This window comes from Staurois parvus, unplaced genomic scaffold (assembly GCF_062004578.1).
Source record: "Staurois parvus isolate SC_StPar_1 unplaced genomic scaffold, SC_StPar_1.0 ptg000282l, whole genome shotgun sequence".
Taxonomy (NCBI): Eukaryota; Metazoa; Chordata; class Amphibia; order Anura; family Ranidae; genus Staurois; species Staurois parvus.
The window spans coordinates 15283909-15298761 of record NW_028318078.1 but is presented as its reverse complement, the minus strand read 5'-3'; the positions used below and the strand labels follow the sequence as shown (position 1 = coordinate 15298761).

At 38.7% G+C, this 14853-nt stretch overlaps 1 protein-coding gene and 1 long non-coding RNA gene across 2 annotated transcripts in view; one reads left to right on the top strand and one right to left on the bottom strand.

The window, feature by feature from the left end:
- The first annotated feature begins 489 nt into the window (after window positions 1–489).
- Window positions 490–14686, top strand: LOC149458691 (uncharacterized). The gene is made up of 2 exons (XR_016313401.1): window positions 490–683; window positions 14347–14686. It is a non-coding gene; the product is annotated as an uncharacterized LOC149458691 (long non-coding RNA).
- Window positions 3452–14853, bottom strand: part of JOSD1 (Josephin domain containing 1) — a 39610-nt gene continuing 28208 nt past the window's right edge. The window contains exon 5 of the mRNA XM_089681982.1: window positions 3452–7996. Coding sequence (XP_089538108.1) covers window positions 7897–7996 — 100 coding nt within the window. The 3' untranslated portion in view covers window positions 3452–7896. The remainder of the gene's footprint in view (window positions 7997–14853) is intronic.

Sequence of the window (14853 nt, the reverse complement as noted above, 5' to 3'; positions counted from 1 at the left end):
AGAAGTATAAAACAATTTAGAGAATCTATTACAGTGGTACATAAGTATCATACACAAATGAGTAATGTGAATTACCATAAACAGAACCAGAAAAAATTCCCATTGTAGAAGTGAAAAACAAGGATATATTGGTAATGGAGTTGTAGTCCAGAGTAGTTAGTGTAAAAGTCTTAATAGATTGCGTTCAAGCATAAATAATTCCTTTAAATGGGCCCCTTTAGATTCTTTACATTTTTTATACTCCATTTTGTATACTTATCTCACCTTTAGAATCAGTTTATATTGTGGATTCATTTCCGTCTATGATGGTCACTCAGGAAGATATTTACCCACCATTTATGTATCATGGCACACTCACTAAGAAGGTAATGAGTTGAATATCTACAATTTAACCAGTCTGATAATGTGCATCCTACAAGGTTGACATAAAGATGATAAGCCTTTGATTCCTCTGAATTCATCATTATTCATTATCTATTTCCTAGGATTCCATCCATACATATTGTGATGTTCATGAAGGAACAGCAAAAGAAAAACGAATTCACTATGTTATACAGTATGGAATTTTTCATTTGATGACTACAGAATGGAAACTCTACTGCCTCACATCGATCATTTTTGCCCACACAACCATTTTGAAGATGCCGAACGGTTCACCATTTATGTGCCATGATACATAAATGGTGGGTAAATATCTCCCTGGACCCCACTGACCTTAACAACCTTAGTCTACAATCGCCTAAGCTCCCACCTCACTGACAACAACCTCCTCAATCCACTACAGTCTGGCTTCCGTCCCCTACACTCCACCGAAACCGCCCTACTCAAAATCACTAATTACCTGCTAACCGCCAAAGCTAATGGCCATTACTAAATCCTCCTACTCCTCGACCTTCGACACAGTTGACCACCCCCTCCTCCTTAATAAACTACACTCCCTTGGCATCAGAGACTCCGCTCTCTCCTGGCTCTCCTCCTATCTATCCCAACGCTCCTTCAGGGTTACCTATAATGCTACCACCTCCCCCTCTCTCCCCCTTGGCTCTGTCCTCAGGCCCCTTCTCTTCTCCATCTACACCTCCTCCCTCGGCAAACTGATACACTCCCACGGCTTCAACTATCACCTCTATGCCGATGACACGCAAATTTACCTCTCCACCCCTCACCACACCCCTTCAGTCTCCGCCCGTATCGCCCACCTACTGAACGACAGACTGGATGTCGCTCCATTTCCTCAAATTGAACCTTTCCAAAACTGAGCTCCTAATTTTCCCCCCAGCCCGCGTCCCCCCCATCCTCTCCATCACGACCAACAGCGCCACCATCAGTCCCACCCCGCAAGCCAAAGTCCTAGGTGTCACTCTAGACTCAAACCTGTCCTTCCAACCCCATGTCCAATCGTTGGCAAACTCATGCAGGCTCCACCTTCGCAACATCTCCAAAATACGTACGTTCCTAACCCCAGACACTACTAAACAACTCGTTCACTCCCTTATTATCTCACGCCTGGACTACTGCAACTCCCTTCTCACCGGCCTACCCCAACACAGGCTATCCCCACTTCAGTCTATCCTGAACTCTGCAGCCAAACTCATCCACCTTACCAACCGCTCCGCTTCTTCCAACCCCCTCTGTCATTCCCTCCACTGGCTTCCGATTGCCCAACGCATTAAATTCAAACTACTAATGCTGACATACAAAGCCATTTATAACGCTGCCCCAAACTACCTCACCGACCGGATACCCAAATACTGCCCAACCGGTACTTTTCGCTCCTCACAAGACCTTCTACTTTCTAGCTCCCTGGTCTCCTCCTCCCATGCCCGACTGCAGGACTTCTCCAGGACCTCCCCCATCCTCTGGAACTCACTACCCCAATCCATCAGACTGTCACCTACCCTCCTCACCTTTACGCGCACTCTGAAAACCCATCTCTTCAGGGAAGCCTACCCCACCCTCACTTAACAGCTGATCTCCACTCCTCCTACCACTCCATCCCCCACAGCCACTTCCTCCTGTACCACTAGCCCCTCCCTCCTAGATTGTAAGCTCGAAAGAGCAGGGCCCTCGAACCCCTCGTGTACTGTTTTGTTACTGTATTGTCTCATGTTCTGTCCCCCACTAAAATGTACAGCGCTGAGCAAACCTTTTGGCGCTATATAAATACTGTATAATAATAATAATTCTTTGATTTTAATATGATTGCAACATGTTCACCATGTCAATGTCTACCTTTTTCACGACCCAGGTGATCTAATAAAAACACTATTGCATTCACTCCTGTAGTGATATATTACTCCGCTTAGGATTTAATTAACCACTTAATTGACTAGTGCAGAGCAGGCGGCTCTGCACTAGTCAATTGCCATTTTTAGCTTCCAATATTATTAGGTTTACAATCCACACTTTTATATAAGTGAGTCAGAGATATTATAAGGATACAGCTTTGTATCAATTAGTATGGCAATTTTTTCTTATTTTCATATTTCCATTAGACTCCCACTTCCCTGTCCAAACGCAGATTGATGGACACCACCGCTGGCCATACGAGACCAGTCTTGAAATAAACCAGGAAATAGACTGCTTTATTTTAACACAGACACAAGATATAAACATTCAAGGGAACAACCCACCTCCCTGCATAAGGACACAGGGTGGGGCAAACCAAATCTAGCAACAAGAAACACATCAGCAGACAGTCCCATCACGGAGAAGGGTTGCCGGAAACACCCCCACCAAGCCAATACACAAATACATACATCCCATAATAGTTTGCTCCCAAGCAATACACACAATAGAATGGGACACAACCACATGGCATTAAACAATGACCAACCCCCCACCTATAGATGTCTACACAATATCAGGACATCTCACCCTGCACCCCTAACAGGCACAGGGTGACTTACACATAAGAGGGATATGGGGGAGCTGACACAGGGGTTTCCCCACCTCTCCAAAGTGAGCTGTGTTCCATGGGCCCCCCACCCAAAGTCACTCCCGTCACATTCCTCCCCCCCACACCTCCCCTCTTCCCCACCTTCCCTCCTCCTGCCCCCCACACCTCCCCTCCTCCTCTTACTCCCTCCCACCTTCTGTCCTTCTCCCCCCACACCTCTCCCACTCTCCCCCCCAACACACCTCCCCACCTTCCCTCCTCCTCCCTCCATGGACAAAGACAGCATGGCTCGGAAGTGAGTCCGCAGGTGAGCCCCCATAAGAAGTGGCTTCCCATGGGGGCAGACAGAAAAGAGGAGTGGAGAACTACAAAGTGGGACCCGAGAATAGGGGGTGCGGGGCCACTGTGTGCAAAACCACTGCACAAAACATGAAAGTATTACATATTTGGTAAAGAAAAAAACAAAAAATAAAAACAAACTTTACAATGACAAAGTAATTACACTGTACAATAATAAAAATGTTTCTGTAGTGGAAATAATGTAACCAAAAGGCCTTTGTAATTTTGCTTTATTTTATATTTGGATAACAAAATACATTTTCTCTGTAAACAAATAGCACAGAAAATAGCATAAAAAAGATTCACTTGTATTTTTGCCACCTTTGCTTTCTATTGCCAGCCTTTGTAGCAAATTAATTTTTTTTTGGAAAAAATAGTTGTACTGTCTGCTCCTCACATGCAATAAATCACTCACATTTTAGGCCAATTTGTTGTGCCAGGCAGGTGTTTAGGTGAATCAGAGAAGATGATTACAAAGGATTGATACTCAAAAGAGACAATTCAACAAGCAAAACCTGCTTGCGGCTCTGAGGCTAGTAATATGAAACTTTGCAAACTGTGACCATTGAGCTTTCATCATCATATTGTAGTAGAATGGCTGTCAGATTCTTTATGCAGTAACAGCTGTAATTAAACAGGTTCCAAGTCTATTTGCTGATTAAAAATTATATAACTTATTCTTAAGCACATACTGTAAATGCTAATAACCAAATCTACAAAACAATCTAGACAATGTGGGGGAGTAACAAGGAGTGGCTCAGGCACTCTTCTAAACTGAGAAAACAGAGCAGATCCTGCCCCAAAACAAAAAAAGGGGGGGGTAAGCCCCATTGTTAAAAGTGTTACTAAACCCGGGACCCTGCATTCACTATATCTTGTCTCCCACAGTACAGTAAACGGCTAAATACCTTTTCCCATCAGCAATTAGAACAGTCTTGTGACTTCTATCAGTGTCCAGCAGAGAACTGGTTAAAGCTTATAGGATGTGTTTTCATTCTCCCCTATGAGGCTGCAGGACCCCTGACCCTCGGTCTGGACAGTGCTGATTGGTCCTGTGCTGATCATGTGCACTCTCTCCAAGCCTCTGTTCTATCAGGAGATATATTGGGGGAGAGTAGAAGGATCAGCGAAGAGAGGATCAAACATCCTTTTTACACAATGCGGATGACTAATCCCTTAGGTTCCACAGCAAGTATAACAAGCATGCTTTACTGCATATACAGACTTATTTTACTATTGTGGGTTTAGTAACAGTTTAAACAGGAGTGATCTGCTCAAATTTTCTATGCAGTGTCTGCGCTAGAAACCGCATAGAGAGCAGAAACTGCTTGTACAGGTTGCTGGCAGACAGATCACATCCTATACAGCAGGTCCAGTCTGGCAGGGACCTGTGGCAGTTTTCTATATTGAAAACTGCTGCAGTTCATTTGTTAAAATAGGTGCAGAACCCCAACCAGTTTCTGTTTAACTCTGACATAGAAAGAAACTTGGGTGGTGGGTGCATGGGTAGTGCGGGTAGACTCACAACAAGTCTATTTGATGTGGTGCACACCAGTCACACTAATTTTCTGCACCATTACAATTCCGTCCCCCCCCCCCACCAGTTATTTCTGTTAGGTCAACCTTAATAAAAAAAAAAAGTATTGAGGACAAAGGCAACACAGCCCACAGCTGCTTGGTAAACATGGCCTTCAGGTAATTATAAAAAAAAAAATATTAGTTCAAAACAAAATTCTTCTCAACATATTTACCGCCAGACCAGTACAATTTCAGTTAACATAGCACATAGTACTGAAACCATTGTCGAGAGACTATAATTTTTTTAGACTGGATAGCTTAATGACTGACAAATGTAAGTAGGTGCTGTAACTGTACTGAAACCAGTCATGCACACAATATCTTAATTACTGAACACTGTAAGAGCTCATGTCATAGGGCTTTGTTTTCCTGCGTATGATGTACGTTTAGAATACATGTTAAATGTACGTCAGCAAAATCCCATTGACTTTAATTGAGCAGTACAAATGGCAGGTCAAAGGCTCATTTGACCAGCTTTGTCCCTCTGAGGATACAGCATGTCCTACCTGGGTACATTTGAACTGCAGGTAAAGCAGGTTGAACCCGGCCTATTCTTGTCAAATTCTGCAGTTTCCTTTCAAACACTGTGCAAGTGTTTGAATGGAAAACACAATGTTTGACTAGAGCGTCTGTGACATGAACCCTAAAGGATGTGTGCTCACAGCAACAGATTACAGGCACCAATCAAATTCTGAAGCAACACCTTTTCTTTTTATTCACAACTGCTGAATTCAAATGCCTTACATGTTCACACCATGTGCAGAGACAGGAGTTTTTCTGCACCTGTCTCTGTAAGGGCACAAAAAATGCCATTGTATGCTATGTGCCTTGTTCACACCACAACACTAGTATCATGTGCACATTTTTTCTATGCATCATGTATGCAGTTTTCTTTGCAAAAAACCTGATACCAACATTGTGGTGTGAACAGGGCACATAGAAAACAATAGTTTTCTTTGTGTCCTTTCAGAGACCTATGTAATAAATAAGCACATCTCTGCACATGGTGTGAAAAAGACCAAAATATTCCATTCCAATTGAATCTGCACAGTGATTCCATTGGGTTTTCTGCATGTATGCTGTGAACAAGGCCTTTTACGTTCAAAGGGGATCAGGGTCCACAAATCAAAGTAAAAGTATAGTACTGTTTATTATCATCCTTTTATCAGTTCCTTGGTTGAATATATGCATGTCTCCTCCCATTTACTTTACTGTTTAAATGTTACCCACCTGAAATATAAATGTTACCCACTTGAAATATAACACATTAATATATACATGAATACTGGTGCAAAATAAAATAGCCGCATTGCCTTAAGTGGCCATTCAATAGTCTCATATTGTCCTGCTTTTTGTATTGCAATAAAAAATAAAAAGTACCAGTTTGGTTGGGCATGTCACTTCTTGCATGCATTTTAATCCCCTTTAAACATAACAGTTTCCTTCTATTTCCACAAAACACCATTTTTAAAGCTGCACTCCAGATAGGCAGCTTAATACACCTATTAGAACCATTTAACCTGCCAAAGAATTTGGAATTCTGGGCAGCCTTTGATACATAACTCAGTAATCCTGCACTGCTCTATCACCATTTGAAAACTCAATAACGAGATTGAAACAGAAATTCTGTGCAGCCAGTCTTATGACCTAGTCACAAAGTACAGCTACGTTCTTACAGCAGCAGAGCTTGGTGAAGGACACATTCTCAGCCTACTGGCTGCACAATGAAGGAAAAGCAGCTGAATATTAAGTCATTAACCCTGCTGTTTACTTCTGCCAGTATGGTCAATGGTAAATTAAAAGGTGCAGAAGCGTAACTGTCTCTAGTGCTGGCCTTTGCCTTCCCTTTCCCAATTTGAGTGCTGACTGCATAACTGTATTAACTGTTGTCATTGTATGATGTAGAGTTCAGCTTAAGTAAATGATTACTTACCCAGTAATTACCCAGGGTTTCTATGAAATTAAACAGTTTGCCCTTGCCATAATTTTCTACATATAATATTATGTAAAATCATTGGATATGTGCATGTTACACAAGTGATGGAGTTTGGAAGTCAGGATGTTAAATAAAAGGTGCAAGCAAAGGCCAGAAATTAAATCATAGTGCTACAATATTACAAAACTGAGACAGAATAGTGGACACAAGCATACATTACCGTTGGACCTCTGGTTGTACAACAGAGCCAATAAACATTAGTGTGGTAAAGTTTTAAACAAAAAACAGTATCTAGACTGCATTTAGGCACCAGGAAAGGGACCACCTTTACTCTTTCGCACTACTTGAATATAGTGTTTAGAAATTGCTTTCAAGTAAGATCATATTTGGGCAGAACATGTAAACTAATCAGATTGCACCAGTATAACTGCACAGACATAGATATAAAAACAGGCAATGTCTGCATGTAGAGGGAGCATTATAAAGATAAAACAAAATAATGCATACAGTTTATGTCCACATATACAATTAGATCTTAGGTTATAAAGAGCACTTTTTAGGTTTTTTTGTTTTGTTTTTTTAGAACTGAAGCTTTTAGATATTGTGCATATACAAGGATGGCTCAGTTTGTTTATAATTATTCAAGGTGTTCCTTATGAATATATAATGGGTTTTATCTGGATCAATGGCTTATACCACAGGTACACTGTAAAAAGGTACAGCGTTAACCTGAAACATTAAAAAAAAAAAAAAAAAAAGTCCTGTAGAGATTCCATCATAACCAACAACATGCATAAACTTGTTCCTTTTCAATTATAATCATTTCGGCGCTATGCTCATTTGGTAACCCACAGAACACTGTTCATTACTTCTTTGTTAATTTAGACTTTACTGAGATGAATCAGCCTCCTCTTGTTTTTAGACGCACAAACAAAAAGAACCTGTGGATTACTCCTCCATATTGCACTGTCAGATGTGAAAGAGCCAAAGCCTCTATTTCACTTGACTTTTTTTCTTCTGGAGGACAAATACAGGGCTGCATCCAATACAGAGATTGTCAACAATACGTAATAAACTGTAGTGAATGAAAACAAAAAATAGTAAAAAAAAAACCAACAAAAAAAAAAAAAACTTCCAACGTTCATTACAGGTCAGTCCGCCAGCGCTGATGAACTTCAACTTCTTCCGGTACTACTAAGAGTAGCTCACAGTTTTTGCCCCTTAGCTGATGTTGTAAAAATTTCCTGCAAGGAGAAAAAAAAAAATTAGTATAAGAAAAAAATTTTAAAATATCTGCGGGCAATGAGAAAATTAGCTCTGTATTGGTTTGTTATATAATTAAAGTGGTATAAAAGGTAGGATAAGCATAATTAACAAACATAAAAAAAAAAAAAGCAGCTCCAATGTTCTGCCACCAATTGCCATATCAAAATACATAAATGGTAGAAAAGCTGCTTCAAACACCAAAATGTGTTCCCACACAACATAAAAATACAATAAAAACAGTGCAGTGCTGCCAACACCTTCTAAACAAGATTAAACACATGATACCTCAATGTGTGCAAATATCAAACATTAGTACATACATCAGAACATATGTGAATAGACGGTTACCTTGTTATTACAATAAAATAATAAAAACTATCCTGCTAACACCACTAACATCAAATTAATATAAATGCATACAAAAAGGTGCAGAAATAATAAAAATGTGCCAATACTAAAGCATGTGCAAAGTCCTAATAGATCTAGTTCTAAAGGGCTGTCCACAGGCACAAACGTAACACATTTCACTAAATTTCCACCAAAGAAATGTGTATTGGCATCCATGAATCACACACAAGCCACACCACTGTGCGCCTTCATCACCGGGACAGGAAGCTAAGCATGTTAACACTAGGCACAATTTGCACTTCAGCGTTAATTTCAATTTCTAAGTGCACTTCTGCGTTTACAAGCGTCATGAGGCTTAAGAAAAATCTTTTCAGTTTCTTCTTAACTCACAAAATCCTTGTCTGATGTGCAGCCCCTTCTTAAGAATGGCACCCCACAAAGTCTTGCATTGAAGGTCAAGTTTCCTGGCCATGTTTTAAGTGAAAGAGTTCACTTTGCAGAATTAGCTAAAGCTGATGGTCTCTCAGATATTCTGACTGACTCCGCTGAAGTGCCTGCAATATAACCAACAGCCTTAAAAAGAACATTAAAGGATACGTTCACCTTTTTCGGCAGAATTTCACTTTTCATAATAAATAGAAGCATTTTCTACGAATGCACCGAAATTTCGGTGGCCTAACTTTTCAGCTGAAAACACCACTATCGAACGTCAGACGATATGAAAATAAGCACCGATACAGGTGCCGAAAGTAACCCTGGCCCCTCGCCACCACCCCTCGGTGGTTACCAGCCACACCTGAGAAACCAAACGATCCCGACGCTGGGCATAGAGATAAGTGAAGGAAAACAAACACTCCATAGTGGAAAAAAATCCAAAACAAAAGTCCCAAAAGTATATAAGAATGTGCTCCAATCCCAAAAATAGTGCTCAACAAAATCTTCAAAGTGTGCTCAAACCATCCGTGATTAATGATCCAATCCCCGCTCACCAGATGGAGTGGACTCTTTGCTGGTATGGCTAAAGAGTCAAACAAGCTTTACAGACTGGGTATATCCTCCCCAGATACATCTGCACATGATATCCTCCAAAAACGATTTCCACGATTAGATGGCGACCACTCCATCTGGTGAGTGGGGATTAGATCATTAATTACAGATGGTGTAAGCACACTTAGAAGATTTTGTTAAGCACTATTTTTGGGATTGGAGCACATTCTTATATACTTTTGTTTTGGACTTTTTACACATTTATATATTTTTTTGCACTGTGGAGTGTTTATATTTATATATGATTGTTTTTTTCCTTTCATGAGCAGCAGCATTTAGAGTTTGATTATATTATGTATATATTTTTTTTTTTTGGCGCAGGTGTTATTTTATTTATTGTTTAATTTATTGCACTTAGCAGCCATGGAATTGTTTGATTTTGTTCAACAAAAAAGGATTAATGTTGATGAAATTTTCACAAACAATTGAGTACACAGATCTTAAAGATTTTAGACATTTGAGGAATAATTTAGATAAACAGATTAGAGCTTGATGGGATATTGTAACACTTGAGAAATACATGAAGGAAGGAATTACACCTAGGAGATTAAGATCGGAGGTGGCCCCCAATGATAGTTTAATGAGTAAGCAATTAGATGAGGAATGGTTTTCTTTTTTTTAATCATGTGGAGAAAAAAGAAAAAAGAAAAAAAAAACTTTTGGAGCTTATCATCCAAAGGAGAAAAAAGAAATTAAGATCTATAGAAGAAAAAAATCCATATACTGAAAGAGAAAATAAGATTTGAGGATACCACGGATTATAAAGAAATAATGAAACAGCTACAGGAATATATTAAAGTGGACGAGGATACACAAAAAAAGAAAATTAAAAAATACTGTAGAGACACACAGGACTATAAACAAAATTTGGTCTATAAATAGCAAGAGGATAATTTAAAAGGTAATATGGAATCTAGAGCTTCAACAGAGGAAAGGGATGTTCCAGCTATGAATGTCCCTTCTCTTTCCAAAAATAAGGAACCCCAAAGTCAAGCTAAAATAAAAAAAAAAAACACCATTTAAGGCTAAAATTTAAAGACCCCATTTTAGAGTACCAGTCCATAATAGATTTGAACCTTTGAATGGATTGGAATCAAACATCATCACAACCCTATCCTTATTCCCATGGAAGGGATTTTCAGAGGAGGGATTATGGGGTTCCCCCGTGGAGGGGAGGGGGGGGGGTGTTTCAATTCAGGGGGAGGGGTGATCCCTACTTTTCTCCAATGAGGGAACAAGGGGGGATGGAGACCAGGTCCCCCGATGTCAAATATGGGCACAAAATATGGAGAAAGAGAAGGAGGGGCTGTAGAGGGGGGAAGAGAAAAAAGAAAGAGGTTTAAATCAGGGGATCTTCAATGTGAGTGATAAGCAATTCACTGAGGAAGAATTGAGGGTACTTGATTTGGGACTTAAATTTGCACCGGACAAACAACTGGATAAGATAGATACTTATTAAGCTTTATAACAAATTTCTGTACATCCACATGTTAAGAGAATTTGGGAAAAAAGAGGATCTAGTGATAAACAGGAGGCAGGTATGTGTGTACATATAAATTTGAGAAATCAATTCGTATTTAATCCCAAAAATAATAATATTTTTTGTGTGGACACTTAAAAAAATGGTGGAAAGTGATTTGGAGGCTCTCACCATCCCTCATATTAGGAGTAAGAAAGACATTTTGCAAGGTTTGGATTTATTGGAAAAGAATAAGGAAATTGTAATTAGGCCAGTGGATGGGGGGGGTTATTTTGAATAAAAAGGATTATAATGAGGAGTTAGAAAGATTGGTAAGTGATCAAGATACTTATGAGGTTCTGGAGGGAAAACCCACTAATAAATATAAGGCTAAATTGAGAAAACTTATAACTATGGGAGAAAGGGAAGGAATTCTGAACAAAAAAGAGACTAGATATCTTGTTCCTGATGCTCCCATTACTCCAGTGATATATCAGTTGCCTGAGATACACAAGAGTCTCGAAAAGCCACCAGGGAGATCTATAGTAAGCAGTGTAGATTCCCTGTTCACAAGAATAGGAGAATATCTGGATACAATTTGCAACCACTTGTTCAGAGGTCACCAGCTTATTTAAAAGATACTGGAATTTTGATTAATATTCTGAAGGAGGTGTGTGTAGGGGAACATGTGTTATGGCAAGTATAGATGTCAACTCTCTATACACAAACATCAAACACAAGGATGTGTTAGAAGCCATAAGATGGTCCTTACAGATTACTACAGAGATGAATACGAAGCAGAAGGAATTTTTATTGGAAAGTTTAGACTTAGCAATGAGTCCTAACTTTTTTTGGCATAATGGGCATTCTTATAGGCAGAGGACAGAAGTAGCCATGGGGGCCAAGTATGTACCCACAGTAGCTAATCTCTTTATGAGTAAATGGGAGCACGAATCAATTTATAGGAATAGAAAGTCGGAATTAAAATTGTATAAAAGATTCATTGACAATATTTGTATTGTATGGGAGGGGACAAAGGAATCTCTGGCCAGTTTCTTTTACTATATGGGAATGAATAAGTACAATATAACTTTCACAGAAAATGTGAGTACAGTCTCAATTTTCTTGACCTCACTATTTTTTAGGAAAGAGTATAGGCTATACACGCGTACATACTTCAAGGAAGTGGATGGGAATGGATACATTCCAACGCATAGCTGTCACTATTATGGTTGGCTCAAAGCGATACCGAAGAGCCAGTTTGTGCGTATTAAACGTAATTGTGATCTAGATAAGGGTTTTAGGGAACAAAAGGATATCCTAATAAAAAAAGATTTGAAGAGAAGGGGTATAAAAGTAATGAATTGAAGAATACAAGGTATAAGGTGAAGGATATGGATAGAAATGATCTTCTAAAGAAAAGGGTCAGAGATGGAGGGAACTTTGATTTAGCATTTATTACAGGTTTTTCCAAACAGCATAAATTAGTAGGGAACATATTTAAGGACCGCTGGCCAATATTATTACATGATGAGGTATTGGGGAAGCTTTTACCGAAGCTTCCCAAATTCATTTATAGGAGACCTCCGACTAACAGAAACAAACCTGTAAGAAATGTTCCAGACCCACATTCAAAGAAAACCACTTTTTTGGATCAGGTGGGGTTTTTCAAATTTTGAAGATGTATGGCTTGTAAAGTGATGAAGGGTGACAGGGATAGGAAAATTGTGCAATTTCAATCACAGGCAAGAGGGGATATATATAACAAAGAAATTAATTTCATGTGGTAGTCATCATGTAACTTGTCTCCTAGAATAGAATGTCCTTGTCATCTTCAATACGTAGGGAGAACAATGAGAAAATTATCTGTAAGACTTGGTGAGCACATTCTAAAATGGTAGGACAAATTATGATGCCTAAAACCTTTTCATTATTTTGAAGGTGCCACAACAGGGATCCGTCTTTGCTCAGGTTCTGTGGGATCGACAAAGTTGAGCCCCATTGGCGTAGTGGCAATATGACTAGGTCGATTTCACAGAATGAAACAAGGTGGATCCTGAAATTGAATACTTTGTCCCCTAAGGGTTGAATATAGACATAGATCTTAATTGTTTCTTATCCAATTGGTAGTGTCCAAAAACAATAATAAACAAAGAATAGATTATTTTTTATTTTTATAATTTTTTTTTATTTTACTTATTTTTTATTTTTATTTTTTTATATTTTTATTTTTGATTTCTATATGTATTTATTTTTTTTATTTTTCGTTTTTATTTCTATTTTTAATTTTTGTTGTTTTAAATTTTGGGGTTTTTTTTTATTGTTTTTCTATTTTTTTATTTATTTTATTAATATTTTTGATTAAAACTTTTTTTTTTTTTTAGAGGTTTTTAAATAATGAATGCTGATTTTATTGAAAATTGTATACTTACATTATGATGAAGAAAGTTTTGAGTGTTAGATAATGTTTATGTAATTAAACACTCGATACTGTATTATGAATGATGGCCTTTAGATTGTGACTGGGAAGCGGTTTGGAGGGATGAGGATGGAGGGATCTAGGGTTAATATAAAGCAAATTTGGCTTAATGGAGAAATGGGAGGAGTACAGGGGAGGTATAAATGATGAGAGGACCCGGAAAATAGTGTCTTGGATAACGCCCTGGAGGAGGGGCGAAACACATCGACGTATTTACAGTACCAGTGGATGCGTAGTGAGGTCACGTCCGGTGAGCGGAGCGCACTTTGGTTTGCGGCGCTCCGGAGTTACTTCCTGCCTTCATTAAGGGGAGATTGTATACTTGTATTACCTACTGCTAGTCCACTTCTTCAAAGCAGGATTTCATATGGATTTGAGCCTTATTATGAGCCTTTAAGCATGAACAAATGTTTATCATGTGAGTGCATCAAGGGCAGCATTTTTTAGAATAAAGAGTTTTATACAGTATTGCACTATTTGTGTTTTATATTTGTTAAAAAAATATATAAATGTGTAAAAAGTCCAAAACAAAAGTATATAAGAATGTGCTCCAATCCCAAAAATAGTGCTTAACAAAATCTTCTAAGTGTGCTTACACCATCTGTAATTATTCATCTAATCCCCACTCACCAGATGGAGTGGTCGCCATCTAATCGTGGAAATCGTTTTTGGAGGATATCAAGTGCAGATGTATCTGGGGAGGATATACCCAGTCTTTAAAGCTTGTTTGACTCTTTAGCCATACCAGTAAAGAGTCCACTCCATCTGGTGAGTGAGGATTGGATCATTAATCACGGATGGTTTGATCACACTTAGAAGATTTTGTTGAGCACTATTTTTGGGATTCGAGCACATTCTTATATACTTTTGTTTTGGACTTTTTACACATTTATATTTTTTTTTGCGCTGTGAAGTGTTTATATTTATATTTGATTGTTTTTTTCCTTTCATGAGCAGCAGCATTTAATTATATATTTTGTTTTTCTTTGGCGCAGGTTTTATTTTATTTTATAAGTGAAGAGAAGATTGCCTCCACTCATCTCGACGCCCTTGGAGGACCGGAGCGATGTCACTTCTACTTCCGACACTTTGTAAACAAGGCCATTTTCTTTTTTAAAGCATTAGATCAATGCCTTTTTTGATCTAATGCTTTACATTGTAGAGGAGAGATGTGGGGTCTTATTGACCCCATATCTCTCCATAAAGAGGACCTGTCACTAATTATTTCTATCACAAGGGATGCATGCATTCCTTGTGATAGGAATAAAACTGATTAAATTTTTTTTTTAAAAAAAGGAACAGTGTAAAATAAATAAAGTTTAAAGTGCCCCTGTCCCCCTGTGCTCGTACATATTGGTGAACACACACGTAGGCCACGCCCACATATGCCGCAAACATCAGAGTGAAAGCAATAATTCTAGAAATAGACCTCCTCTGTAACTTTACACTGGTAACCTGTAGAAATGTTTAAAGCGTCACCCATGGAGATTTTTAAGTACCAT